Consider the following 26,764-nt stretch of genomic DNA (forward strand, 5'->3'; position numbering starts at 1 on the left):
TGGATAGTGCAAAGCCAGGTTACACACGTCGCTTGTGAAAATCATCCCAAAATATCTAGTCCCGAGGACCGCGGGGTCAAGCGGGAGACCTTCCACGTGTTGACAGGTCCCTCACGTGAGTCGACGCCGTCCCACGGCCAAGCTATGATAGCCTGACATGCGCAGTAGAGCCTGCGGCTCCGGGGGTGGAGTTAAAGCCAGTCTGAAGCGTGAATCGAGCAGTACGCAGGGAGGGCGTGGCTTATTGTCTCAGGGGCGGAAGGCGAAGTCAGGAGAGGGAGGATGGACGCGGAGTGGGCGGAGCCACGCGTGTCCGGGCGGGGCCCTTAGAATGCGGCGCTCAGCCATTCTTGCCAGGTGACCCAGTGGCCTAATGGATAAGGCATCAGCCTCCGGAGCTGGGGATTGTGGGTTCGAGTCCCATCTGGGTCGTTCCTCGTTTTTGCGGCAAGGCTTTCAAAATTCACCAAGGGCTTTTAAGCAGCTCGGCGATGGCTTTCTGAGACGCTGTTGCTGCACGCTTTTGCAAGCAGCCGCGCCGTTCCCTGCTGGACGCGGGCGCGGAGGTCCTTGGACCCAGGCTGCGGAACTTACAGCAAGGGCTTGCAAGCTCTCGTTTGCACGAAAACGAGGGAGAAGTCTGATCAGGCCGGGTGGTGATCGCGCGCATCCTAAACACAACGCGATCTTGCGCCCGGAGAATGTGGGGCTTGAGGCTGCAGCTGCAGACGCCCCATTAAATAATGTGCATAGTATTGTGAATGGGAATCTAGAAAGCCATTGTGCAAGCAAATATCTGTTTGTTTCTTCGCAACCTGCTCGCGTATTTGCCTTGCCGACTTCTCTCGGGACCACGTATATATGCAGAGCTGCTTCCTTTAACAAGACCTAGAACCAGAGCTGCCGACTTGAATAAAATATTTTTTTTTGGGGGGGGGGGGGGTAAAGCCCCGCCCCACCTAAGTGATCACATGACACGCGCACTATTTGAATGGCAGTGTCCATCAACTTTTGGGGGGGCAGCCCCCTCTAATATTTTATTGGGGGAGGGGCAAAGGGACCCCAGCCCCTAGGAGCTCATAGCTTCCAACATTTCTCCGATGAAAATAAAGACGTCCCATTCTAGAATACTATTTATATTATGGACTCTCCTTCCTTGGAGGTCTTTAAACTGAGGTTGGATGGTTATCTGTCATGGATGCTTTAGCTGAGATTCCTGCATTGCAGGGGGTTGGACTAGATGACCCTTGGGTCCCTTCCAACACTTAAGATTCTATGATATCATCAGCCTTCAAGCTGCCATCCCATTCAGCAAGCAAACTTGCTTTATTGTCACATCTTCACATACTGCTGCTGGATGATCACCTTCCATTTGCCAGTTCACCTACTCCAAAGGGGGAAAAAGGGGGAGACATCAGACACTGCTGAATATCACAGCTGTTGCCAGCTGTGTTCTGCTGGGCAGTAGAAAAGGGTTTTCTCCTTGGCCTGCCCTTGTATCCACTCAGCTACCAAGTGCTTTTGCGACATCACGAGCAGTCTGCAGCCAATGGTGACAGCTGGGGAGGCATCATCCTAAACCAGTGTTTCCCAAACTTGGGTCTCCCGCTGTTTTTGGACTACAACTCCCATCATCCCTAAACTAGCAAGACCAGTGGTCAGAGATGATGGGAACTGTAGTCCAAAAACAGGTGGACCCACATTTTGGAAACGCTGCTTTAAAGGAACTGGTCTAATCCATTCAAACCTACCACAATTGTAGGTATACCTCTAGTGATTTCAAGTGTTATATGCACACACACACACACACACACACACAGAGTCACACACACAATTTATATATATAGAGAGAGAGAAAGAGCACGTGGAAACATCATAAAACTGCATTTTTTTGGAGGGATCCTTCCAGGGGCCGTAGGCCAGTGTTGGGCAGGGTCAGAGGCCCAGGGAAATGGTACTGTGGGCTCCATTCTGGCTGTACAAAAGGCCAGAGGTTTCCATGGCCCCAATGCCTCTCAAGTCAATTTCATCACGCCCCATAGGTAAGTGGTCCTCTGCCTATCTTAGGACCGCTTAACACAGTCACAAGATGCAGCACACACACAAACCCCATTTGAATGGCAGTGCCTATTGACTTGGGGGCTGGATTTTATTGGGGGGTCCTGAAGGGACCTCGGCCCTTAGGAGTTGCCTCCTATGGGTGTGGGGAATCTTTGACTCTCCAGATGGTGCTGAACAACCACTCTCCCAGCAAACATGGTCAATGGCCAGGGATGATGGGAGTTGTAGTTCAGCAATGTCTCTGCACCTGGTCTGTTTGGGGAGAGTTTCTGTGGCGTTCCCTTGCTCCTTTCTGCATGGTGCCAGTATTTCATTCTCCTCCTTCTTTCGACTAAACCTCAGTTTAATTAATTTGCTTTTTGTTTTCCCTCTGTTTGCCAAGATAGCTCTTATATCTCCATTTTCTCTCGTCTTCCTCTTTATTCTGTTATTGGCAGCTGGAGGTACATCCCACAGCCCCAATGCTCCTCTTGCCATTCTTCCCATCCTCCAAAATCATGTTTCTACTCTTATCTGGCTCCATTCTTCTCTTGCGGGCTGTTAAACTGTCACTGGTCTGTTAATAAATCCTTTCATCTCCATAAATGATCTCCCATAGCACTCAGAGGAAGTGGGATAACACTTTCCTCTTTTTTTTGTTTACGCCCCGTGATTCTAGTCCAAAGTGGTAATAGTTCTTTTTCAATAGCTTATTTTTCTTCCTCTCCCGGTGAATCACTTTTGATCTCTTATCTCCTTTCAATATTTCTTCAGAAGCAGCCATTAATCACCCCCTGTCTGTATTTCCAATTTTCTTTCCAAGTTTGAATATTGGCTCTGATTGTCTTCCTTCTTCTCTGCCAATCATTAATTATTATGGTTAATTGTAATATTCATTCCAGTTTGGCTTCTGTTTAATTTTTTTTTAATGCTTTGGCAGTTTTCTTGATTATTTTAGTCCCTTTTTTCCCTGTCCACCCCTCCCTGAATTATTTCAGGCCCTTGCTGCCATCAGAGGACCAGGGTTAGTTGGATAAAGATGCCCCTTGACAGGATTGCAGAGCCAGGCTGCTCCCAGGAACTGTGCCCTAAAGGTGGCCAAGAGACTGATATTAATTGGAAAAATAAAAGATACGATACCCGTTAATTGACTGTTTGGCATCACTCGCAACCTCTGAATGGACAGCTACAGGGCACACACTTAGATAAATATGATAATATCCAGAAGGATTTTATACAAATACACTAGGCCATTAACCTTCACATAAGTATTAAGATAACAAAACTGTACCAATTTCTAGAAGAACGTGTGGGAATGTTGCATAGTGCATTTTTGCGAATTTTTTTTTAATATGTGTCTTTGTTGTTCTTTCCCCCTCCCCTTTACTTTTCTTTTTCTCTGTATTCCTTTTAATGGAAATCACTTCAATAAAATATAAGTAAATAAAACAAACGATGATGATAATAATAAAAAAGCTGGGTCTTGCTCCAGGGAGTGACTGATTCCCGTTTCCCCTAAGGATGCCTCTCATTAGCATGAACAGGGGGAAGGGCCAATAGAGAGAGAAAGGAAGAGAGAGAGAGAGAGAGAGAGAGACACTCTGGCTCCCTTGGAGTTTGGAAAAAGATTTCCTTCACAATGACATCCCCAGGTCTTTGGCTCCTGGGCTTCGCGTTGGGCTTCCCCTTCAGCTCTGGGGCAGGTAAGGTGTTGCCAGCAGCCGAGGAGGCCCCGCGGGGCAGACACGCACTCACGCGCTTCCCTGCCTGCTGCCCAACTTTCGCCTGCACCAGCTGGAGCTCTTCCCACAGACGCGGAGGGAATTCGCCTCACAGAAAAGTCGTGCAGCTTTTCTGAGCAAAGTTGTGGAGATGATTATTATTATTATTATTATTATTATTATTATTATTATTATTAGCCAAAGTTGATGAGCTATTCTTACTATTATGATCCACAGTTATTTAGCTTTATTATTATTATTATGATCCAGTTAATTAGCTTTATTATTATTATTATTAATGGCCAAAGTTGTTGAGCTTTTATTATTCTTATTTCCCCCCAAAATTATTGAGCTTTATTATAGCAGTATTATTATCACCAATGCTTTTTTCTATTAAAAAAATGTTTAGGGCTACTCTCATTTTGACTCAAGAAAATACCATTTTGTAGTTCAAATCGGGGAAAATAAATACAGTAAATGGACAAAAGTACAAAGATTCATAAAATATTTAGGGGTATGCGTACCCCTGCGTCCCCTCAGAAAAAAAGGACTGATTATTATTGCCCAAAGTTGTGTTATTTAAATTATTATTATTGCTCAAAGTTGTTGAGCTAATAATAATAATAATAATAATATTCTTGCCCAAGGTTGTTGAGATTTATTATTGTTATTCTTATTGGCCAAAGTTGTTGAGCTATTATTATTATTATCATTGCCCAAAGTTATTGAACTGTTATTATTATTATTAGCCCAAAGTTGTTGAGCTTTTTTATTACAGTGGTAACTCGGGTTACATACGCTTCAGGTTACATACGCTTCAGGTTACAGACTCCGCTAACCCAGAAATATTACCTCAGGTTAAGAACTTTGCTTCAGGATGAGAACAGAAATCGTGCTCCGGCGGCGCAGCGGCAGCGGGAGGCCCCATTAGCTAAAGTGGTGCTTCAGGTTAAGAACAGTTTCAGGTTAAGTACGGACCTCTGGAACAAATTAAGTACGTAACCAGAGGTACCACTGTATTATTATTATTATTATTATTATTATTAGCCAAAGTTGTTGAGAATGACGTTTTTGAGATATGTTCATGGAAAATCAGCAAAAATGCCAATACAGGTTGCTGTATGTCCAGATTTTCACGGACATACCCCCGATTTCCAGCCAGACACTACTGCCAACTGCAGTATTCCGGCTGCGTCCAGAAGATTCCGGACTTGTGGCAACCCTCAAACCCCCCCCCAAGCCTTGGGAAGAAACCTTTGCACCTGTGTGCACGCCCGAGGGAGAAAAACCTGTGGCCAGCATCTGGCCTGTTTGGGATGTTAATTCTGTGCGTGTGTGTGTGTGTGTTTCTGGACTAGTGGCATAGAGACATCTAAATCAGTGTTTCCCAACCTTAGTTCTCCAGCTGTTTTTGGACTACAACTCCCATCATCCCTAGCTAGCAAGACCAGTGGTCAGGGATGATGGGAATTGTAGTCTGAAAACAGCTGGAGACCCAGGGTTGGGAAACACTGATCTAAATTATGGCAATTGGTAAGGCAACACTGTAGGGTTGCCATATTTCAAGAAGTAGAAATCCAGACACAAAGAGTTGTTGAGCTTTTTTTGGACACACATACTTCTCGGTTCTGTTTACGAAAACCCAGACAATTTGCCAATTTAAAATGAAAATCCTTGGGACCCCAGACATGTTCAGGGGGAAAACAGACATATGGCAACCTAGCGCAACAGTGGCCTATGGGATAAGCCTTCAAGGGACTATGACCATTTGTTCCTCAGGCTGGTGAGATAGCGCAGCGAATCCTTAAGCCTCCAGAGATAGGAGAGGAAGGGGGAAAAGAAGAAGAGATAGATAAGAGAGAGAGAGAGAGAGAGAGAGAGAGAGAGAGAGAGAGAGAGAGAATTTGCAAAGGAGCTGCTTGACACCTTCCCTAGCAACACAGCCTTCAACCGAGTGAGACCACTGGTCCATCTAGCCCAGTGTTATCCGCACTGACTGAATAGCTCAGTCGGTAAATAATAAATCATCATCATCATCATCATTATCATCCTATTATTTGTACCCCCACCCATCTGACTGGGTTGTCCCAGTCGCTCTGGGCAGCTTCCAACACACATAAAAACATAATATAGAACATGGTGCTGATGATGCCAAGGTTGCAGGTTCTATCCCTGTATGGGGCAGCTGCATATTTTTTGCTTTTTAAGGGGGTTAGACTAGATGACCGCCAGGGTCCCTTCCAACTCTATGATTCCAGCGTTTTGGGTGAAGGATATTCCCAGCCTTCCTGGAGATGCCAGGGTTTAAATCTAGCGCCTTCTGTGTGCAAAGCACACTCTGGCAATGAGAGAGGGCCCTTTCCCAGGCTGGTTAATTTAAGCTTTTCAGCCTCCCACCATTTGGAATTCTACATCCTGCATTTCCACTGATAAGCAGTGTGACAAAAACAACCCATTAAGGTTTTCGCTTTGAGTGAAAGAGGAGTCAAACAAATCTGAAACCTGCTTCATCCCGGTTCAATTTTTGCCTCCCTTGTGCTTGGCTAAACTTGCAGTCTTATGCATTCTTACTGGGGAGTGAGCCTCATTGAACTCTATACAGTGGTACCTCAGGTTACATATACTTCAGGTTACATATGCTTCAGGTTACAGACTCCACTAACCCAGAAATAGTACCTCGGGTTAAGAACTTTGCTTCAGGATGAGAACAGAAATTGTGTTCCGGCGGCGCGGCAGCAGCAGGAGGCCCCATTAGCTAAAGTGGTGCTTCAGGTTAAGAACAGTTTCAGATTAAGAATGGACCTCCAGAACGAATTAAGTACTTAACCTGAGGTACCACTGTACTGCAAACAAGCAGACGGCTGTGCTCCAAGTCACCCATGTGTATTTTATTTAAAATTAATGTATTAAAATTATTCTCACACACAGATCCCTCCTCCTCCTCCTCCTCCTAAAATAGTGACTATTTTAATATTCTGCAGTTTAAAAATGCTTTTATATAAAATAAAATGTGTGATTCTAGAATGAGGACGATGATACATCGTACACTTTGGGCATTCTTGCACTATGTTCATCAGTTTTGTGTGGGGAGGGGGACTCCAACAGGAAATTTCCCCAAGCCTGGCAGCAACACTCATAGATCCAGGGCTCCTTCTGATAGAGAAAAGGATCCTGGAGGTCCAGAAAAGTATAAAGCAGAATGCCTGTCTTACATTCTTTTCGGTTAGAATCAGCTAGAGCAGATCAGGCAGAGTGAGTCATTGCACAAGAGGGAAAGAGCTGTAATTGGAAATAAAAAAAGATCAACATTCATAAAGGACCTCCAAGCAGCATGCATTATTGGCTACCTCCCGAAACAAGAACACACATATAAAAAAAAGTTCTGAAAATGCTTTTTTTAAAAAGCGTTTTAAAAAATACATTGAATTTTCCACAAGGCTCGTCATCGCCATCTAGTGTCACATTGTATATTGCACTTCACACATACTTCAAACGTTTTATTTGCAGCTTTATAGCTGAGTCCCTTGTGAGGTTAGGTTAAGCTGAGAGAGAAAGTGACCAGCCCAAGTTCACCCACTGGTCTTTGGAGCTGAGCAGGGATTTGAATCCAGGGCTCCACCTGTCAATACTTTTAAATCAGTATCATGCTCCTTTAAGCAGTCATGGCTTCTCTCAAAGTATCTTGGTTTAGCAAATGGTGGTTTGCTAAAAGTGCTGAGAGTTGTTCAGAGGTCCCTCTTCTCACAGAGCTACTGTTCTCATAGTTCTCTGGGAAGAGGGATTGATTGTTAAACTACCCTGAGAGTGGTAGCTATGGGAGGGGGAACAGGGGTCTCCTAGCAATTCTCAGCACCCACAACAAAATACAGTTCCCAGGATTCTTTGGGAGAAACCACAACTGTTTAGTGATAAAACTGAACAGTCCTAGGCCCCATCTGCACTAAGGAAAGGTCTATGATTCATTAGAACTCCCTGGGATGAGACTGCGGTGAAATCTAAACACATTAAAAAAAAAAAAGCCATGAAAATGCTTTTTAAAAGTTTTGAAAAATACATTGAATTTTGCATTGCTCACCTTCGCCATCTAGTTTCACATTTGTATATTGCACTTTGCAGCCCATTTAAAACGCTTTATTTGCAGCTGCGTAGCTGAGTCCTGTGCAACCCTGAACTTTCTTTTTGCACGGCATGCAGTTGGCTCTTGTGCACCCGAGAATATACAGGCAGGAAAATTTTAATGTAAGCACCATCTGATAAAAGCGCAACCCGTTACATGACGACCTACCCCTTGGAATCACATGTGATGGACTAAAAAACAGAAATGGTGGGTCTGTTCAATCAAAGGAGTGCAGGGTAGGGAGAAATGGACATGGTTAGATGGAAAAGCCACCACTTGGCCTGAAAGGGATTTTCCTCTCCCTTCATGGCAATGTTCTGCCTTCGCTGGCGGTATCAGGGCAATCTTTACTCTCACCAGCTGTGGTCATGGGAAAGAGCATGTCAATGACGATGTCAACTGGCAAGAGACTTCAGAACTGGAGTTAAATCAGCAGACAGAATCAACAGTGGGAGTTGCGAATATTTGTTTGAGTATCTTATGTGTAATATATATATATAAATTCTCTATATTGACAATCTAAATGTGGGAAAGAAGGGTTGGAATAATGCAATCACCCACCCACAAACCCACAAACAATCCTCCCGGCGGGGTGGGGGGTGGGAAAGCCCATTCTCCATGGAACCGGCATAAAACCAGGTCTGGGAAGTTGCCCGTTTTGTATCGCCAGCTTGTGGCAGTAACAAAATACAACTGAGAGCTCACCATCGTTGGTTTTTTTAGCTTCCATTAGTAAAAAGGTCAAACCTCCCTAATAAACTTTCCTCCTATTCAGCTGCTAAGAAATAGGCCTCCTGCTATTATAATTGTGCATATTTTTTTAAAAAACACAGTTGCTTATCTACGTGGGAAGGTTGAGTTAAATTACTTGTATGAAGTAATTTGAATTCAAGGTTGTTAATATGTCCAATCAGAGAGTTAACTTGACTATGGATAAACCAGTTTCAAAGCTTAAACTGCGCTGTTATTTGCAAGCTGAAAGGGGAATACATAAAAGTTGGTTTTGGAGACTGAGAATCCCAGAACTGAAGGTGAGGTGTTAAGCATTCCTTCTCGAAAATCGATCCAAGCAATGAATAGGGGCTTCTGAATAAACACAGTTAGGATCAGATTGTAATTTGTAACAAACGGCAGATGGGACATTATAGTTCGGTTTTTAGGGTTCTCAGACAACCGCCTTTGCATCTTGGGGATCTAAATCTTAGGTAGAAGAATTATTCATCAATATGCAGAGCTGGTGACAGGGCTTAAGCAGAGCAGACGACATTGTCAACAGAGCTTCCTGTGGATGGGAAAATCAAATAGCCATGTTTGTCAGGGACTTTTAAACAATTGGACCAGGATGCAGTGTGAACCCTGCTCCCCGGATGCTCCCTGGACATTCAGCATTCTTTTTTAAGAGAGGAGTTTGTTTATAAATCGTGCTTTTAATTTGTAACGAAAACAGGGGGGGAAATAATTCTAGGTTTCCATGCTTCCGCTTGTCCACAGCTGGGTTTTCTTTTTTTAAAGCACACAACGCAATACATTGTTCTGCAGCGCTGAGGCCTGAACTGGAAAGATGCTCGGCTAGCCTAACAGTTTCACCACAGTAGCAATTTAAAGTTATATGGAGGCTCTAAACAGGCTCCCCCAGTCTTGTGCTCCACTGTTGTCCAACTCCAGGGCCCTTGAGCATTGGTACTGCTGCCTGCGGATGATGGGAGTTGTTGATCTGGAGACCCCAGATTAGAGAAGATTGCTCTAGGGCGGGAGAAAATAGACAAATGCCATTGAGTTTCTTCAGTGGCATTCATGGATAGGGTAGTGTTTTAGGAACTAGAAGCTGGCACAAAATCAAATGTGGCTGCTGAGACCTCAGGACAGCTGCCCTGATGTAGCAGCTGCCACTCAGTCCTGTTCTTCCAATGAGGTCCCTGACCAAAATACGCCACACAAGGAGAAAGAGGAGGAGGAAAAGGCCGGCTAAGAAGTGGCTGGTCTCCTTATGATTTGATTGTATGATTTGCATTTATTATTATTGTTATTATTTATTGAATTTATATACCGCCCTATACCCAGAGGTTTACCAGATCCTTCAGAGGTAGCAGGACCATTTCAGTGGTGTACAGTGGTATGTACTTAATTTGTTCTGGAGGTCCGTTCTTAACCTGAAACTGTTCTTAACCTGAAGCTCCACTTTAGCTAATGGGGCCTCCCGCTGCTCCCGCGCAATTTCTGTTCTCATCCTGAAGCAAAGTTCTTAACCCGAGGTAATATTTCTGGGTTAGCGGAGTCTGTAACCTGAAGCGTCTGTAACCCGAGGTACCACTGTACAAACGTACTGCGTGTAAAATGCTTAAAGGCAAATGCAAAGGAGCAGGGTAATCCCATGAACATCCATTAATCCCCCTTAACATCCAATTGGTCACCAACTTTGACTTCCACTAGGAAACTTAAATAAACACAGTTATGCTCTTCTCCCATAGTACGTTAAGGCCTTGCCATAGAAGGGAAGAGTGATTGCTGCACCCATGGAACTTGGATCGTTGCTCGAGTTGCATTTTAACCCCTCCCTCCCTCCCTCCCTCCCTCCCTCTCTCTCTCTCTCAAATGCAGGGCCCCTACCATATGCTGGAAAGTCTATCCAGCCATTCAGCAAAGACATGTATGGGTCCATTGGCTCCACACCAAGCCAGAGTAAGTCTCCACTAGGAGGCGGCAGCACTGAGGACCAGACGCTGCCTCCAGAAGACCTGGGGAAAGGGAAAGCCGAACAGACGCACCTGCTGTCCCGGGACAAGAAGAAAAAGGTCAAATATTCAGTAGAGAACCACACAGGCTTAAGGAAGGAGCCCATTCAGGAGGCCAAGGGCTTCCCTTCTGAGAGCCGCCAGGAGAGCATTCTCCCCGCCATTAACTTCAGTCAAACAAACCGAATGCACACGGATAGGCTGCAACTGAAAGCAGCCAACAGCATCTCTGCCTACTTCCGGCCCCCTGCCTATTCCCATCGCCAGGGTAGATTGCTGGCAGAAGCTCACCCTTTCAAGAACGCAGGGTCAAGCCCCTGGCAACGTTCTGGAAGTTTGGATCGCCTCCATCGGCCTGGCAAGATCAATCCCTATGACAAGCCCAGCCGTTCGCTCGGAAATGGCACCGATCCCTCTTGGCTCACAAACCGACAGGCATCAAGCTTGCCGTATCACCACAGTGTCTCAAAGAACGGTAAGGAAGCAGGGCTTTGCTGCTCACCTTAAGTCCATTTACAGCTTTAGGTGGCAATCCTAAACCCGCCCGCACTAGCTTGGGAGTGCCACTGATTTTACTGGTGCCTACTTCCAAATAAGGGACGCGGGTGGCGCTGTGGGTTAAACCACAGAGCCTAGGACTTGCCGATCAGAAGGTTGGTGGTTCAAATCCCCGTGACAGGGTGAGCTCCCGTTGCTCGGTCCCTGCTCCTGCCAACCTAGCAGTTTAAAAGTACGTCAAAGTGCAAGTAGATAAATAGGTACCACTCTGGCGGGAAGGTAAACGGCATTTCCGTGCGCTGCTCTGGTTTGCCAGAAGCGGCTTAGTCATGCTGGCCACATGACCTGGAAGCTGTACGCCAGCTCCCTTGGCCAATAAAGAGAGATGAGCGCCGCAACCCCAGAGTCGGCCATGACTGGACCTAATGGTCAGGGGTCCCTTTACCTTTTTTACTTCCAAATAAGCATATGTACGATCAGGTTTTTAAGCTCAGAAGGTTGTGAGCCTTAATCGGACCTCCCATGTAAAACAGCTCATTCATTTTCAGTTTATTCTATTGGATAATAGTGGCTTCGTTTTCCCTAGCATTTAAATACCATGCACAATATATCCCACTGCAAGTAGTACGTATCATGGTAGCATCCGCCACTCCCAGTAGCAAATGCTGTAGTAAACGCTGATCAAATTAATGCTTTAAAATAGCCAGAGTAGTAAGTATACAAGCCGCTCCCTTCCTGCTTTTCATTTCAAAATAGCTGCGTGAACCCAGTACAGATCCGATCGTTCCCCACATACTTATTCATTTCTCAGCTTAAGGCCCATTTATTTTTGCAGGCCTTCGGAGCATAGCAGGAGCTGTCTATTTGTCTAGGACTCAGCTATCCAGCTGCAAATAAAACATTTTAAGTGTGCCTTAAGTGCAATATACAATGTGACACTAGATGGCAATTTCTGTGCACTCTGGTTTCTGTCATGGTGTCCCATTGTGCTAGAAGCAGTTTAGTCATGCTGGCCACATGACCTGGAAAGCTGTCTGGACAAATGCCTTCTCCATCGGCTTGAAGAGCGAGATGAGTGCCACAACCCCAGAGTCGCCTTTGAGTGGACTTAACCACCTTTTACCTTTATACGATTGCACAGGTAAACCATCAGGAAAACAAAACAGAGAATCTATATATGCAGCTGTGCTTGTTTGCTGTTAGCTTTCTGTCAGACAATGCAAGGCTTGAACACAGCCAACTAAGCTAATGGCTTCGAAAGGTCTGAGAAAGAATGAAATTGGCAAGGCTGACAATGGAGCAAATGAATGAAAAAACAACAACTAGTTGTTAAATACATGATGACACGGGATTTGCTTCTTGACAAAGGTGTCTTGGCAGGCAACAAGCTTTACAATTACAACAGACAACTGAAAATTCATCTTGTTTTCTAAAACATATATTACCAGGAGAAATGAACTCTGGCTTGAATCCTGATGTTTTTTGTGTTAATGGAACAGAGCTCGTGGTACATAATACATTTCTACCCTCTACAGCCCCCTGCACTGTTTGTATATCTGGTCCCAGTGACCGGGCAACTATTGAGATTGGAGCAAGATGTTCCACAAAGTTCTGTAGGTGGTGGAAATCGCTTCCCTCCTGTGCGAATGGAGGAACAACTTACATTTATGTGAAATTCAATGGATAATTAAGAAGTTGAAAACAAACTTCATTGGGGAAGGGAGGGAAACCAACCAGAATCATGCTGCAATTGTTTAGTTCATATGCAAATTAAACATATGGATTTGGCAATTAATATGGGCTCAAGGTTTAGGAACAAAGTCTATGCTTGGTTTCAGCCTTTTGATAAGTGTTCTGTTAGGCATTTGAAAGTATTGTAAGGGTACAGTATTATATATATATATATATATATATATATATATATATATATATACCAATTTTTTTATTAGCTTTCACAGTATTATAAACAAACAAATAAACACACAAAACAAACAAAAATAAATCATAGCCTTATTGAAAATTACAGTTATTAACTTTGTTAAGTGACTTCCTCACTTCCCCTTGGTTGAATTTCATTGCATGTCCTTTTAACGTTTTCCAAATCCCAATTTTTATGAAATTTAACTTAAACATTAACATCCTTAGATCTTCACCTTATGGAATTAAACATATTAATTCATCACTTAACATAAATAAAATCCTAAGTCCATTAAGTATCTGCAAGCTGTTTTCAGTTAGTTTAACTTAGCAAATTTAACTAAATAATCATTAAATTTATTCCACTCTTCCTGATACTCCTCCTCCTGGTCGCGGACTCTTCCTGTTAGGTCGGCTAGCTCCGAAAAATCCATCATCTTCATCTGCCATTCTTCTATTGTTGGTAATTCTTGGGTTTTCCACTTTTTAGCTAACAAAATACGAGCAGCAGTTGTGGCATACAAAAATAATTTAACATCTTTCTTGGGCAATTCCAAACCTGTTATTCCAAGAAGAAAGGCCTCTGGTTTCTTTATAAATGTATATTTCAACATTTTTTTCAATTCATTATAAATCTTTTCCCGGAAGTCTTTCACCTTGGGACAGGTCCACCACATATAATAAAAGGTTCCTTCCTTTTCTTTACATTTCCAACATATTTTGTCACAATCATGATATATCTTTGCTAATTTTACAGGAGTCAAATACCATCTATACATTATTTTCATTATATTTTCCTTTATCAAAGTACATGCGGTGAACTTGACCCCTTTCTTCCACAATCTTTCCCAATCCTCAAACATTATATTATATCCTACATCTCTTGCCCAATCTATCATCACAGATTTAACTTGTTCATCTTTTGTATGCCACTCCAACAATAACTTGTACATTTTAGATAAATTTTTACCTTTAGTATCCAACAACTCCATCTCCAACTTAAATTTTTCAAAAGCAAAACCATTTTTCTTATCCAATTTATACAATTCATTGAATTTATACAATTCATTCAGTGATAAAGGGTACAGTATTATAAGCACTGAATAGCCACGGCCCCTGCTCTGGAAAAGCTGAAGCTGAACAAATTACTGCAGTGATTTCTTAATATGTTTTTTAAGCCGGAAAAGCAGCTGAAAATCTTAGTACAGGTACTACTTCTGGGTTAGCAGAGTCTGTAACCTGAAGTGTTTCTAACCTAAAGCGTTTGTAACCCAAGGTACCATTGTATCACTTTGAAAATGCTCACATACCCCTTAATTTTCTGTGTGTAGTTCGTGCGTAGTCTGTGAAACGACTCAACTGTAGCTATTTAAAAACATTCAAAGTTCTGAAGGGATTGTGGAATCATAGAATTGTAGAGCTGTAAGGGACCCCAGATATCATCTAGTCCAACGGATTCTCTTCTTCAGCTTCCCACCCCTCCCTCCATCCCTACAGAATTTCTTACTCACACCCACAGGGGATCTTATCTTTTGCTCCACTGGGGAAAGTCACTGCAGCCTCTCCAGATTCTCCAACTCCCCTCTCCCTGTAAATGAGCCTTCTTTGGCTTCATGGGGAAAGGGGAAGGACGAAGCTCGCAGCTGCCACTCACTTTTTCATCTTTCTTTCCGGGTAAAGGCCAGACATGCTGGGAGCCTCAATTATGCTCCTCTGCTGGCTTCAGCCTGGGTAGAAACCCTGGCTAGAAACCTTTAAAGTTCGCTTTTCAACTCAAGTTTCTCTGCTGTGTGAGATCTGTTGCATCTGCACACGAGAGTTTTTGTTTGTTCCAATATTATTATTTTTTTGAGCGAGAGAAAAAATCCAATTAGTGCATCAGGTCAGCATTCTGATATCACAACAGGAGGTACTGGAAGTTTGGTGGCTGCTAGAACACCCTAGGAAAATGAATGTCTTTAGAGCCATTAACAAACTGGTCTGCTCCACTGCTTAGTTATAGAATCATAGAGTTGGAAGAGACCACAAGGGCCATCGAATCCAACCCCCTGCCAAGCAGGAAACACCATCAGAGCACTCCTGACATATGGTTGCTTGGGTAAGACGGGCTTCCATTCCTTCCTGCTACGGAGCTGCTCATTGTTAACTTTCTGTACATCCATTGGACACTTGTTCTTGCTCTAGATGCTGACAATACAGAGGTGTGCCTGACAGACTGCAGGAGGGAACACGAAGAGGTGGAGGCATTCTGCAGCAGTGAATTCGGTAAGATCACCCAGCTCCAACTAAATCGGTCATACTTCGGTTACATACAAGTCTTACTTCAGGCTTGGGGCAATTTTAGCAACTGTTTTCTAGCACTCCCAAAAGAGTTTTCTTTCCACCCAAGAGAGGAGTTGTCCCTCTTTCTAGAGTCAGGGCTAGCACAAGCCTCCAACTTACTTGAATGTTAACGTTTTAGTTTTATCATTGCCATTGATAACATTATTGTCAACCCCCAAAGGGCAGAGTAGAAATATAGAAACACATGGAAATACATTTCAAAGTACTCAGTAGTAGTTTTTTTTCTCTGTGCATGTTCTTACAAAGTGCTCCTTGACATGCTTTTACTTTTGACCACCTAAGATACCACGGGAACCCCTGGGTTTCCGTGAAATGCCCTCAGGGGGTCAGGGGCCCCATCTCTTTGCCTTCCCCCAACTAATTTTTTTGTCATTTTTGCATGGAAATATCACAAATATTATGGTCTGGTTTTTAGCATACCTAAAATCCCTTGCTTGTTAGGGGCTACCCCACAATTTTGCAACGTTAGTGCTGTTTGGATCTTTATCCAGCGTGGGTACAGTAAAATGGCTTAATTTCTTCAGCAGATGGGAAGGTCACATCGAGACAGAAATCTGTTGTATTTGTGGTTTGCAGAGGGTGCAATTTATCAGGCTGTATTTTTGAATACCCACATATTCAAAAAACTTTTCCCCCCAGGTCGGCCTCATATTTTACTATGAATAATGTATTCAGTTGTTGAATTAAACTCACCAATTGTAAATTTTTACTATTTTTATTAGTTCTAACTTTGACATTTTAATTAGTTTTTATGCTGTTTTTTATTGTGGTGAGCACTGTGCAGCGAACTTATATTGAAAAATAGTTTATAGAGTGTTACAAGCAGCTTCAAACAATTGAAAAATTAGTACCGGCTAGCTATCAATTACGTGCTCCTCTCTTTTTTTAAAAGTGGTGAATGGGATTGTTCATGATGTCATCATGGTTCATAAAGGAGCGAGTTTGGTGACACTGTTGGTGAGCAGCAATGGACTGTACAAGATAAATCGCCTGTACTTCACCCCTGATGGCTTCTTCTTACGAGTTCATATGATGGTTGTGGATACCTTAAACTGCAGTAAACCCTGTCCGGACTTTAAACTTGGTAATGTACCACACAGCCTTTTCTCTTCTAACTCAGCCCAAGTTAGCAGGGCCAGGCAAGGAGAGAGAAAAGAATGAAATGCAGAAACAATGTGTTAATTTTTGCTAAAGAAACTTCCCTAGTTCTTTTACAACAGTGTTTTCTGAACTTGGATCTCCAGCTGTTTTCAGACTACAATTCCCATCATCCCTGACCACTGGTCCTGTTAGCTAGGGATGATGGGAGTTGTAGTCCCAAAACAGCTGGAGACCCAAGTTTGGGAAACCCTGCCAGAAAGACGGGAAGCTGCCTTATACTAACTCTCCAGGGTTTCAGACATATTTCTCTCCTTGATCTACCTGGAAATAGATACCTGCAACCTTCTGCACGCAATGCAGATGTTCTTGCACCGAGCTACTTAACATTCCCGCCACAACATTCAAAAGCCACTCAAGTTGTGTATACAGTATTTTAGATTTTAATTACACCAATAGGTTGTTGTTGTGTTTTTTTAAAAGTGTGAGGTTTCTATTTTCCCAAAGCTGCTTGAGTTAATCAAACCGAGCTTGTTGCATATGGGTTTAGGTAATGAACGACAAATGGCCCTTGCAGTTATGGTCCCCTGGCCTCAGCTAATGCCATTTTGGCAAGTTAGACACAAGTGCTATTAATATGGGGTCCCTCAACTTGGGTTTTAAACAGGAAGATGGAATACTGCTGAAGACTTGGTTGGCGATGCCAACCTCTCAGGCATTAATTAGCCTTATAATCAAGTTAACCGTAAAATGCAGAACCTCAAAATGTGCCCTGCACCACATTCACTGCTGAACATCCAGAAGGCACCCATGATGCTTGCTGTTTTGCAGGAAGCAGATACATAACGATGGGTCAGATCTACCACAGGAGAAGACAGCTGCCGGCAGTTCTGCAAGAGCATGTCAGAGGGCACCTGAGGCCAGGAGACGGGCTGCTTTGGAGGGGCAACAGCTACATGAAAAGGTTCAACAGAAGGCGGCATCAGAAAGTTCAACAGGCAGCTCACACCAAATGTGGGTGAGGATGTACAGCTCCTCTGGGACTGAAGCAGGTTTGCAGCTGTTAATTAGAAGCAGCCATGGCTTTTCCAGCTTCTCTGGAAAAAAGAGTGGCGGGAGGTTTTTTGTTTCTTTTGCTGTGGCACCCTAGTGACTAACCAGGTTATTGAGACATGAGCTTTCATTGGCTTCAGTAATCTACCAGCCAACACAAAATCCACAACTAACCTGTTTGCATCCCAAGATTGAGCTGCGGTTCTGGAATTCGCTACTGTTCATGGTCAACGCATGCTTTGAGTTTCTTACTCCCTTTCCTGTTTATAATGTACTTTCACAACGGTATTTCTACCCGTCTCTAACCATAGTCCCTTCAGTGGATTACATATTTCATCAAAACTCATTATTTTCATCTCCTGGGCAAGTTTCTACAGGTGCAAATCAACATGACAAGAACAGTTCTAAGCTGAAAATGATGAAACGTGATAATATAGGCACACTTGCTTCTTACCAGGTTGTGGTCCTGAATAATTTCATTCTCAATTTTTAAAATTAAATCAAGTTTAGGCATCTAGCTATTCCAATTAGCTCGCCTGCTATGTACTTTGCTTGATCAAAACTACGATTTGTTATTATCCAAACTCTGCAATAAACAGCATAGGAAATGCAAGCAGTCTACAAAAACCTCTCAAACGGAAAATCAAATGATGGCTGAAGTTGGCAGCAATATGCATGCTTCCATGAGAAACCAACAGTTTTGGGCATTAATATTGGGGAGTTCGCGTTCTTAAAATATGATACATTCTTTGGCACGTTCAGAAATGCATGTAATTAAAAATAAACAACGTATAGAATTTTAGCTACAAGTAAACCTGCTTATGGAATTGGGCTTTCCCAATTCCACATCCCCACTATAGTACTTTGGAGAGTGGGTTTTTAGCACAAGCCATGCCATTATTTACCTTCCTTTTTGCTTGTTAACAGAAGTAATTTATGGTGGGAGTTTCTGCTGACCTGAGAGTACACAAAGCTTATGCAGTCATATTCATCCTCAAGTACAATTTTAATAGCCACGAACTAAGCAGAACATTGGGTGAATGTTGTAGCTCTCAGGCCAGAAGGTAAATGTCTTCTGTTAATAGATATTTCCCCCCAGGCAATTGTACAAAGAAATTAGGCACATATAAATCATAAGCAAAAATGCAAAGAGTTACCTGCTTTGGGGGCAGTTTCACAACTGATTTCACAAAGGCAACTGCCTTATGTAGAAAACAATGCATTCAAACATTTTGAGGAAACATTGAGAGTTGATAACTGAATGTTTCGAGAAAACTAGGCCTATGTTCTCAACAACAGCAATGTCTCCAAGATGTAGTTACTATTAAGAGAAAGCAATATTGTTATCAGAATGGTCCAATTTAGTAACAGGGCATATGTATGCAACGGGAAAAAATGCAGCTCTTCGGCTCAAGTTTCAGAAGGAAAAAAAAAAAGACTGCTTGATGAGAGATGGAAAGGGAATGGAAGGCTTCATAAGCACTCTCTGCCATTGTAGGGTTTTGGTGTTTTTTTTAAAAGCTCTGACTGGAATTACCTAGGAGAGCTGCAACCTTATACCAGCAAAACAATTCAGAAATGTCTCCTCGTTAGATCTGTCATGATTTCTTAACGGGTTAATGCATTTTATTAATGGAAGGAAAGGAGTTGGTTCAGATTGTGTGGGGAAATGGCACACTTACAATCAAGATGTCAGAATTGAATTTTTTCCAAGATATCTTGAATGAAGGCATTTTATTTTGTCAAAAGGAGACTTCCTGGCAGCAGCCCAGACCAGTGGGGCAGGACAGGGGGCAGCCTGCATACAACTATTCCCTACATTTATTCCATTAGACTATTTTCTATAATTAACTCAAATCTAAATGCCTACGATGCCAGATTTCTTCCATTACCAGTGGAAAGGATGAGCTGTTATAGGACCAGTGTAGTTTTAATACTTGCTTCCTAGAAAAGACGAATACCTATTTTGATTATATCAGTATGAGGTAGCTATTAATGTACCTGTATTAAACTAATGAGAAAAATGATGTTCAGAGACCCTCTTAATTGCTTTGCAGAGCTTGCTGCTTTGGAGAGCTTAGTTCTACTTCCATGGCATTTTATTATTGTGTGTGAGAGAGGTCTTTCCTAAAGCTTCATGACAGAGGTGAGATCTGAACTGGGGATTTCCTGTAATGCAAGCGTTTGGTACAATCCTATACACTAAAACACTTAGTGAATCCTCTAGGACAGACTTCTGAGTATACACGTTTAAGATGTGTGTATCTTATTCCTAACATTTAAACACTCCTATAAGGATTAGTGCTACATATACTGAAGTTTGGTGAAAGCAGACTTGGAGGTGAAGAGAATAACACTAAAATGCATCAATAGTTGGTGAACTCAAACCCCTTGTTTACTGTATCTGAAATGTTTGGCTTTTGTGTGTGTTTATTTTCTTTGGAAACGCAACTCAACAGATTCCTTGTTTACAATACTTTGCTATGTAAACTTGTAAAAGCATCCGAAACTCCAAATGTACTTCTTCCCAGCAGTTTTGAAAATGCTGTTTTGCATGATGTGGTAAGAACAGGTAAACTCCCCTCATTTCTGCCTCTCGATTCCTGTTATGAGTCAGAAAAAGAAAGGAGTGACATCTCTGTCCATATCGGCCTCTATAAATTTCTTTGGAGAGTAGTATCCCCGTTTTAACAGTATTAGTTACCTTCCTACGTAGTCAGACTAATATGTCTAATGGTACATGTCATCAAAAACTATGGTGAAATATAGTTGCTTTTCTTTCTTGCTTTTAGCGTATTGTCATGAGATAAATACTTGAAAACACTGGATGCATTTCAGCTTAGGTTTGTTCCCTTTCTGTGAAAAAGACAACTCTGGTTGTACTTAAACTTACCTTTTGCCTCCCAGCAGTATCTAGATTGGATTCTTGTCCCCACAGTAACTAGTTCACTTTGGGTGTGTTTACATAGTATGTTCTTCCAAGATGCAACCACTTCTACCTGCTGCGGGACTGTGCACTGAGAAAAGGAGCTAGCATACTATCCAAAGTTCACGACACAGTAGTTATATTTATTATGAGTAAAACCCCACCAAATGTCATTAATAAAACTCTGGAAAATGTTCCTGTGGATTTACATGCCAATTACTAAGAAGAGAATTACTTCGAAGTAAAATAAAATTTAGAAGTGCTGTTGATGTGAAATCAAAAGTAAGTCGTGCTCCACTAAATGTAACAGAACAATGGCTGCCTCTGGATGTAATGCTAAACCATGATTTAGCAATAAAAGGACAAGCCTAGCCTCCTCCTGGGCTTTCCTGCCATGCAGCTAAGGTTTTAAATTAACCAAGGCTTCATGTGTTGTCCAAACCAAGGATCATGGTTTAACACTAATTGTGCTTACCTTCAAAACTAAGAACTGCAAACCGTGGGTTACAAAGTGGGCCTGTTTAACCATAAAGGTAAAGGGACCCCTGACCATTACATCCAATCATGGCCGACTCTGGGGTTGAGGCGCTCATCTCGCTTTATTGGCCGAGGGAGCCGGCGTACAGCATCCAGGTCATGTGGCCACCATGACTAAACCGCTTCTGGCGAACCAGAGCAGCGCACGGAAACGCCGTTTGCCTTCCCGCCAGAGCGGTACCTATTTATCTACTTGCACTTTGACGTGCTTTCGAACTGCTAGGTTGGCAGGAGCAGGGACCGCCATAGTTTGTGTGAAATTATGACCCTCGGGTTAACATTGATCCAGAGTTAACTATAAGCAGAAGCAAAAGCTTCCAAATTTCTGCTCTCAGCCATGTGGAAGGGTATGTGGTAGCCCAGGAGGCTAGGCTTATTCTCAAAGCTCTAAAGCATGATTTAGTGCTATGTCTGAATGCAGTCAACCTTTGAGATTGGTAAAATAAAATGGTTGACTATGCAACTTAAAACATGTATTTTTGTTTAAAAAAATGTTTAAGAGACCAGTTGCATATGGTCATTGCTTACAGTGATCATTCATTAAAATCCACTAAATGTTGTGTTTTGCCACAGTGGTAGAAATGTTCTGCAGCTGTTCAAAGCCAAACCATTCCAACTTGAGACTCCATAAATAGGCCCTAACCCGTCACAAAACAAAGCACCTAATGAGAAGCTTCTGAACTCCATTTAGACATGGAACACCAAATCCTTCAATTTGACTGAGGAGCTGCGATTAAAAAGGGACATCAGCTGGCTCATTTTACATAATACCCATGTTAAAGAGAGATGTCTCAGTAAGTGAACATACATTCTGGAGTTTTAATAATGCACTGAGATGTTCAGAAACAAATCAAATATTCTGCACATTGTTTCATTAAAAAAAAACTGAGTAAAGTATAATTTTCTTTATTCCTTTTACAGAAGTGGTATTTAAAATGTACACACATTACACTGGCTCATAAATAAAACTTTTTCAAAAAAACCCCAAAAAACTAAAAATTACCATAGTAGTTACAGCTAAGAATTGTCTTCATATATTACAAAGCAGTAGGAAAAATGATGAGGCTTGGTAAAAAGTGTATGAAAGTAGCATTTTCCTCATTTCATAATTATTTATATGAAAAATTCCCCCAAGAATTACCGCACAGTATGGCAATGCCAAGTGCTACATATGTTATTTTAAACAACTGATGTTTCATTAGGAATTCCACCAAATCTGATGTCCAACAACATTCCTTTATTTGTCTAAGATGAAATGCCCTATTATGTACAAAAAAGTTATTATTCAGTTTGTCACAATTTGTTAAAAACAGTGCTCTATTGCCTACGGGTAAGAAAGTTCATTTCTCAACATGTTTTTTTTCAGTGTCAGCCATATGTACGAATAATACAGAAATATTGTGAAGAGACAATATCTGTAGGATTAAGGATGAAAATTCTCCTGTTTTTATAAACATAATGCATACAATATGTAGCATATTTTTTTTTGTAAAAAGTCCTAAGACAACATAGCCTAAAACACAAATGCTTTTTTTCCTATCTTCTAAGAAGCATAAATGGATGCTCTTTTCACAATGAACAATTAACTTCCTTTTGATTTCACATTGGTTAAAATGACAGCATCTATATACAAAAGCGAAGGCTTTCGTAGAGAAAATTAACCCCAAAGTATTTGTACACCTGAGCCTGTACTTAGTAAGAAAATTGTGGTTGATCGCAATGTCTAAGAAAGTAACAGAAAAGGTTCTTGCATAGCAGGGTGAAGTTAAACCCAAGGAAAGCTTATCCATAATCAGATAAATTCCAGATCACAGAAGGGCAAAATTGTGAATTAGTGCAAAATCTAGTTAACACAGGTGTAGAGCTACCAAAACCAACTGCTGCTGGTTTATAATATACATATTTAAACTGTCATCAACAGCAGGTGTGATTGGTTGGAAAAGCAATTTTTAAAAAATCTGCAAAGCCTCTCTTTCTGTTGGCTTTCATCTTTTTACACACCTTTCCTAGTAAAGAAGCCACAAAAATGAAACACAGTTTTGAGACCGTTATTTATCCTGACATGATCATTTGCTCCATGTTATCTCACTTTGCAATGGACAATGACAACTCTTACACAACTCCTTCATCATCAAGGCAAAAGTTGTGGCACCACAGTAGAATTTTATTACATTTGATTAAACATAAGGAAAACCACACTGAGGGGTTAGTCCACCTTCCTACTTTTCCCTTCCATACTATCTCAGGATTGTTACAGTTCAGAACAAACCTCCAAAACCTCACGAACAGGTTAGCGAACATTCAAAAGACACCTACATCTGTGGAGAGAACAATGATCTCCATTTATTTTGTTTCATATACATCCATATTTTGAATTTTTAATACAAAAAGGAGAAGGGGGAAAAATTAAAATCTGACAAATGTTTACAAACAAGATACCTTCGAATAGATTTTTACTCGTATCAGTCCGGTGCAGAGTAAATGACAAATTGTACTGTTATATTCAAGGCAACAAAGTCTGTAGTACATGACCACTTAGCCCAACTTTTATGCAAGCTTAATTGTTTTCTTCTACCATGAACGATAAACTCATTGTTGATTCCCAGTTTGTTTGTGCACACATGTACATAGCAGCTCCTTTCATAGAAAGAAAAGACATTTAGAGGTCATCTTGTACTTTTAGCTACAGGAACCATGGTAAGATACAGAATGGGTTACATTGAACCAGAGCTGGGGCTTATAAGAAAGAAAGAAAGAAAAAGCTGACAAATGAGGGCAGCAATAAAAAAGCGTCCTTTTGCAACAATAAATAAATACAGTCAAAACTTCTCTGTGTGGACTTTAAACCAGCTTCTTCACTGAAGAACAGATGTGGCATTTCTATGGGGTTAGGACTCGACCCCATTTTACTGTATCTTGTTTTCTCTCGCTTGTTTTCCTCTCTCGTCCTTTAATAAAACGTTTTCCTGTTTCTGTCACAATTTGATCTTGACAAGAAAACGATGCTGCTGAATTTCATTCTTTTGTCCTTTGGACAAAATCAAGCCAAGAATATAATCTGATGCGACTGATAAAAATGCAGTTTACATCAAGACTTGTCAGGACGCCCTGACTTAAAAACCTCTGGCTTTTCCAATTAAAAAATAAAAATAAAATTCAGACAACCAGATTCTTGCTCTTTGTGTTAGGGTAACACGTGGAACTTTAAGAAGTTGTAGACTGCAGTTTGTTGTTATGAGACCTGCAGAATGCAGAAAAGGGGAACAATTAAGCACCCTTCATTTAAAGAGATCTCAGTTGTTTCAAGTGGATGCCAAGGGCCTGTCACTCAGCTGGAAAGGCAGCCATGCTGCTGTTCCCCTTCATCTTTCGTAGGCAAACACCATATACACCATCTACATAACCACTTTCACTTGTGTATAAAAGCACATGATGTTCAATGGAAATATAAAAATAATAATCCAGAAATGTCACATGATACTAAGAGTGAGGTACATATTATATATAGCCAATTTACATTGCTTTGGGAGGTGTTTAGAGAAAAGTATATTTATTGGCAGAACATGAATTTAAAATATCACATTTTGGTTGAATTCATCAAAACCTCTTTTGGGAGTTTTTTTTTATTAAAACTGATTATTACATAGCTTCCACTGCTATTACTGGACTTCATTTTGACACAGTATTCAAAGAACGGATCATTTTATTTTCTGACATAGCTGCTAGCCAACGGCAGCTTCCACATTAAAGCACAGTTTAAAAGCGAACAGCAAGTATGGATTTGTTTTTGTTTTAAAAAAGTGATTTAATGACATGGTACAATGAAAAAGTAAGCCAAACATCCAGTTCTGATTCCAGTTAGAAAGGTCAGACTAAAGTTATCACAATCTGCAAAAAAAGAACATGGGTGGTGTAAATGAAGCAGCAATGGGAGTCACAACCAAACAGTAAGTGCTGGTAATAAAATAAAGGATGAGACAAAACTAATGACAATCTGAATGGGTGTCAACTCAACTGCTGCTTTCCGCTCATGTTACTATTGCCTTATTTTGGCCTTGCTGGAAAACTACCGCGAATGAAATGCAAGAGCACCTACAGATACACTAAGAATCAGGGAACAACAGTGCTGCGGCACAAGTAGACCTTCTTAACCTTTGCACTACTGATCTTTAAAGCAACAGGGGAAGGGCTGGAGCAGACATAGACAACATCACTGAGAATCACCCTCATTCCCCACTAAAAGTGACTCTCATTCTCCTGGAACCAGGAACTCTCCACGAATTTCTTCACTAGAGGGAAACCAAGCGTACGATTAAGTCAACGGTGGGGCCTTAGATCTCCTTGGTTTATAACCGAAGAGTTCATCAGCAGATACTTTGTTCTGCTGTATTTGTAAAATAAAATGAAAAATCTTTAGCACTTTCGACAGGAAACAAGTTCCACTGATTCCTGAGAACACACCCTGAGATTGATAGACCTTTGGGGGCACAATCTGCCTAGGTAGCCAAAAAGGGTTTTTGCCTGCCACTCCCAATATTCAAAGGCGCTATGCAAATTTTACACCCTCCTCATTATACCGTACACAGTTTCTGATTTAAACAAAACTGCTCTGCCATTTCACGAGGATTGCACAATTGGTTTGACAAAACCTTAAGCTAGTTGTGCACTCGTTCTACGTTCACTGCTGAAGGTTTACTTTCACAGCAAAATGTGCGGGGAGAACCAGACATTTAAAAAGTTGAGCATATAAATTGTTAGCAATAAACATGTATGCCATGCACACTTAATAGAAAAGCGTGCTAAGGGGGAAATGGCTACTTACCTGCTTGCTTTGAATCCTTTTAGTTTCTGTACAAAGAATGATTCGAGAACCTCTGCACACTGATAAAAAGGGGAATCACTTGGATTGTAGTAACGACAGTTATCAAAAATTTTGGTCATGTCAGCCACAAACTCGGTCACCTTCTTGTAGTAACGTTTCAGTATTCTTTCTTCCATGGTGGAAAGGTCTTCAAAGTAAACAAAGGTGTTTTTTTAATTAAATAAATAAAAAAACAAGATGTCAGTAACCTATAGAATTCATTTCATACACTGAAAACAAGTAAGAAAAGCAACACTTTATAACAGTTAGTAATAGGAAGGTGGAGTAGAGAACTGGATGGAGAAGGGGAGGGGAATGTATTATCATTAGCTACAAATATGCAGATTTTTAAGAAATCCATGAAGTCACTGTGGAGAATTTAATAAGCTCGCTGACATTCCTAATGGAGATCACTTGGTTTTTATACCCTTAATTTTCAGCTTTGTCTTTCCTCATTTTTTTATCACTCAAAGCAATTAGTGCACATAAACATGCTTAATTTGCAGCTCATCTACTCCTGCTGACTGCTCCCTATTTCAATTAATAACCTTGGTTGACTGCTTCAATTAGTTGTCACTGAAATGCACATGCAATCACACAAAGAGCAGACTGTGATGAAGGACCCAGTTCTGTAACTGCCATAGTAACAACCGAGAATGAAATGAAAGCGGCAAAAAGGAGAAAGAGAGTACGCGTACACCTTCTTGTCACAAGAAAATAGTGATAAATAATAGTCAGGAAATAGAAACATTTCTCAAATTCTACATGAACAGTATTTCCTCAACATACACTTGCTATCACAAACTATGCAAACCTTTTTTATTATTATTAAAAACTTGCTCTAGTGGAAGTCTTTGCACAGGCTTCTGCTAGTGGGACTTGTTAGTTGAATCCTGCAGTTTGAGTAGGAAATCAGATTAA

The 26,764-nt window shown here is 41.5% G+C and overlaps 2 protein-coding genes across 13 annotated transcripts in view; one reads left to right on the top strand and one right to left on the bottom strand.

Annotated features, from left to right (window-relative positions):
- Nucleotides 1–3,585: 3,585 nt before the first annotated feature.
- The window catches only part of LOC309363460 (UPF0450 protein C17orf58 homolog), a 31,761-nt gene continuing 8,582 nt past the window's right edge, over nucleotides 3,586–26,764 (top strand). The window contains exons 1-6 of one of the 2 annotated variants that reach the window (XM_081899811.1): nucleotides 3,588–3,743; nucleotides 10,477–11,085; nucleotides 15,210–15,290; nucleotides 16,261–16,452; nucleotides 17,298–17,484; nucleotides 18,447–19,561. In XM_081899811.1, the coding sequence (XP_081755937.1) occupies nucleotides 3,680–3,743; nucleotides 10,477–11,085; nucleotides 15,210–15,290; nucleotides 16,261–16,452; nucleotides 17,298–17,484; nucleotides 18,447–18,480 (1,167 nt within the window). In that variant the 5' untranslated portion in view covers nucleotides 3,588–3,679 and the 3' untranslated portion in view covers nucleotides 18,481–19,561. Of the gene's footprint in view, nucleotides 3,744–10,476; nucleotides 11,086–15,209; nucleotides 15,291–16,260; nucleotides 16,453–17,297; nucleotides 17,485–18,446; nucleotides 19,562–26,764 lie in introns of those variants that run through there. The other variant, XM_081899810.1, reaches the window with a different exon arrangement.
- Nucleotides 21,873–26,764, bottom strand: part of BPTF (bromodomain PHD finger transcription factor) — a 64,832-nt gene continuing 59,940 nt past the window's right edge. For 10 of the 11 annotated variants that reach the window (XM_081899469.1, XM_081899477.1, XM_081899474.1 and 7 more), the window contains 2 exons: nucleotides 25,805–25,991; nucleotides 21,873–24,223 (listed from right to left, as the gene is read on the bottom strand). In XM_081899469.1, coding sequence (XP_081755595.1) covers nucleotides 24,187–24,223; nucleotides 25,805–25,991 — 224 coding nt within the window. In that variant the 3' untranslated portion in view covers nucleotides 21,873–24,186. Of the gene's footprint in view, nucleotides 24,871–25,804; nucleotides 25,992–26,764 lie in introns of all 11 variants that reach the window. The other variant, XM_081899472.1, reaches the window with a different exon arrangement.

Source organism: Podarcis melisellensis, assembly GCF_964234715.1.
Source record: "Podarcis melisellensis genome assembly, chromosome: 2".
NCBI lineage: Eukaryota > Metazoa > Chordata > Lepidosauria > Squamata > Lacertidae > Podarcis > Podarcis melisellensis.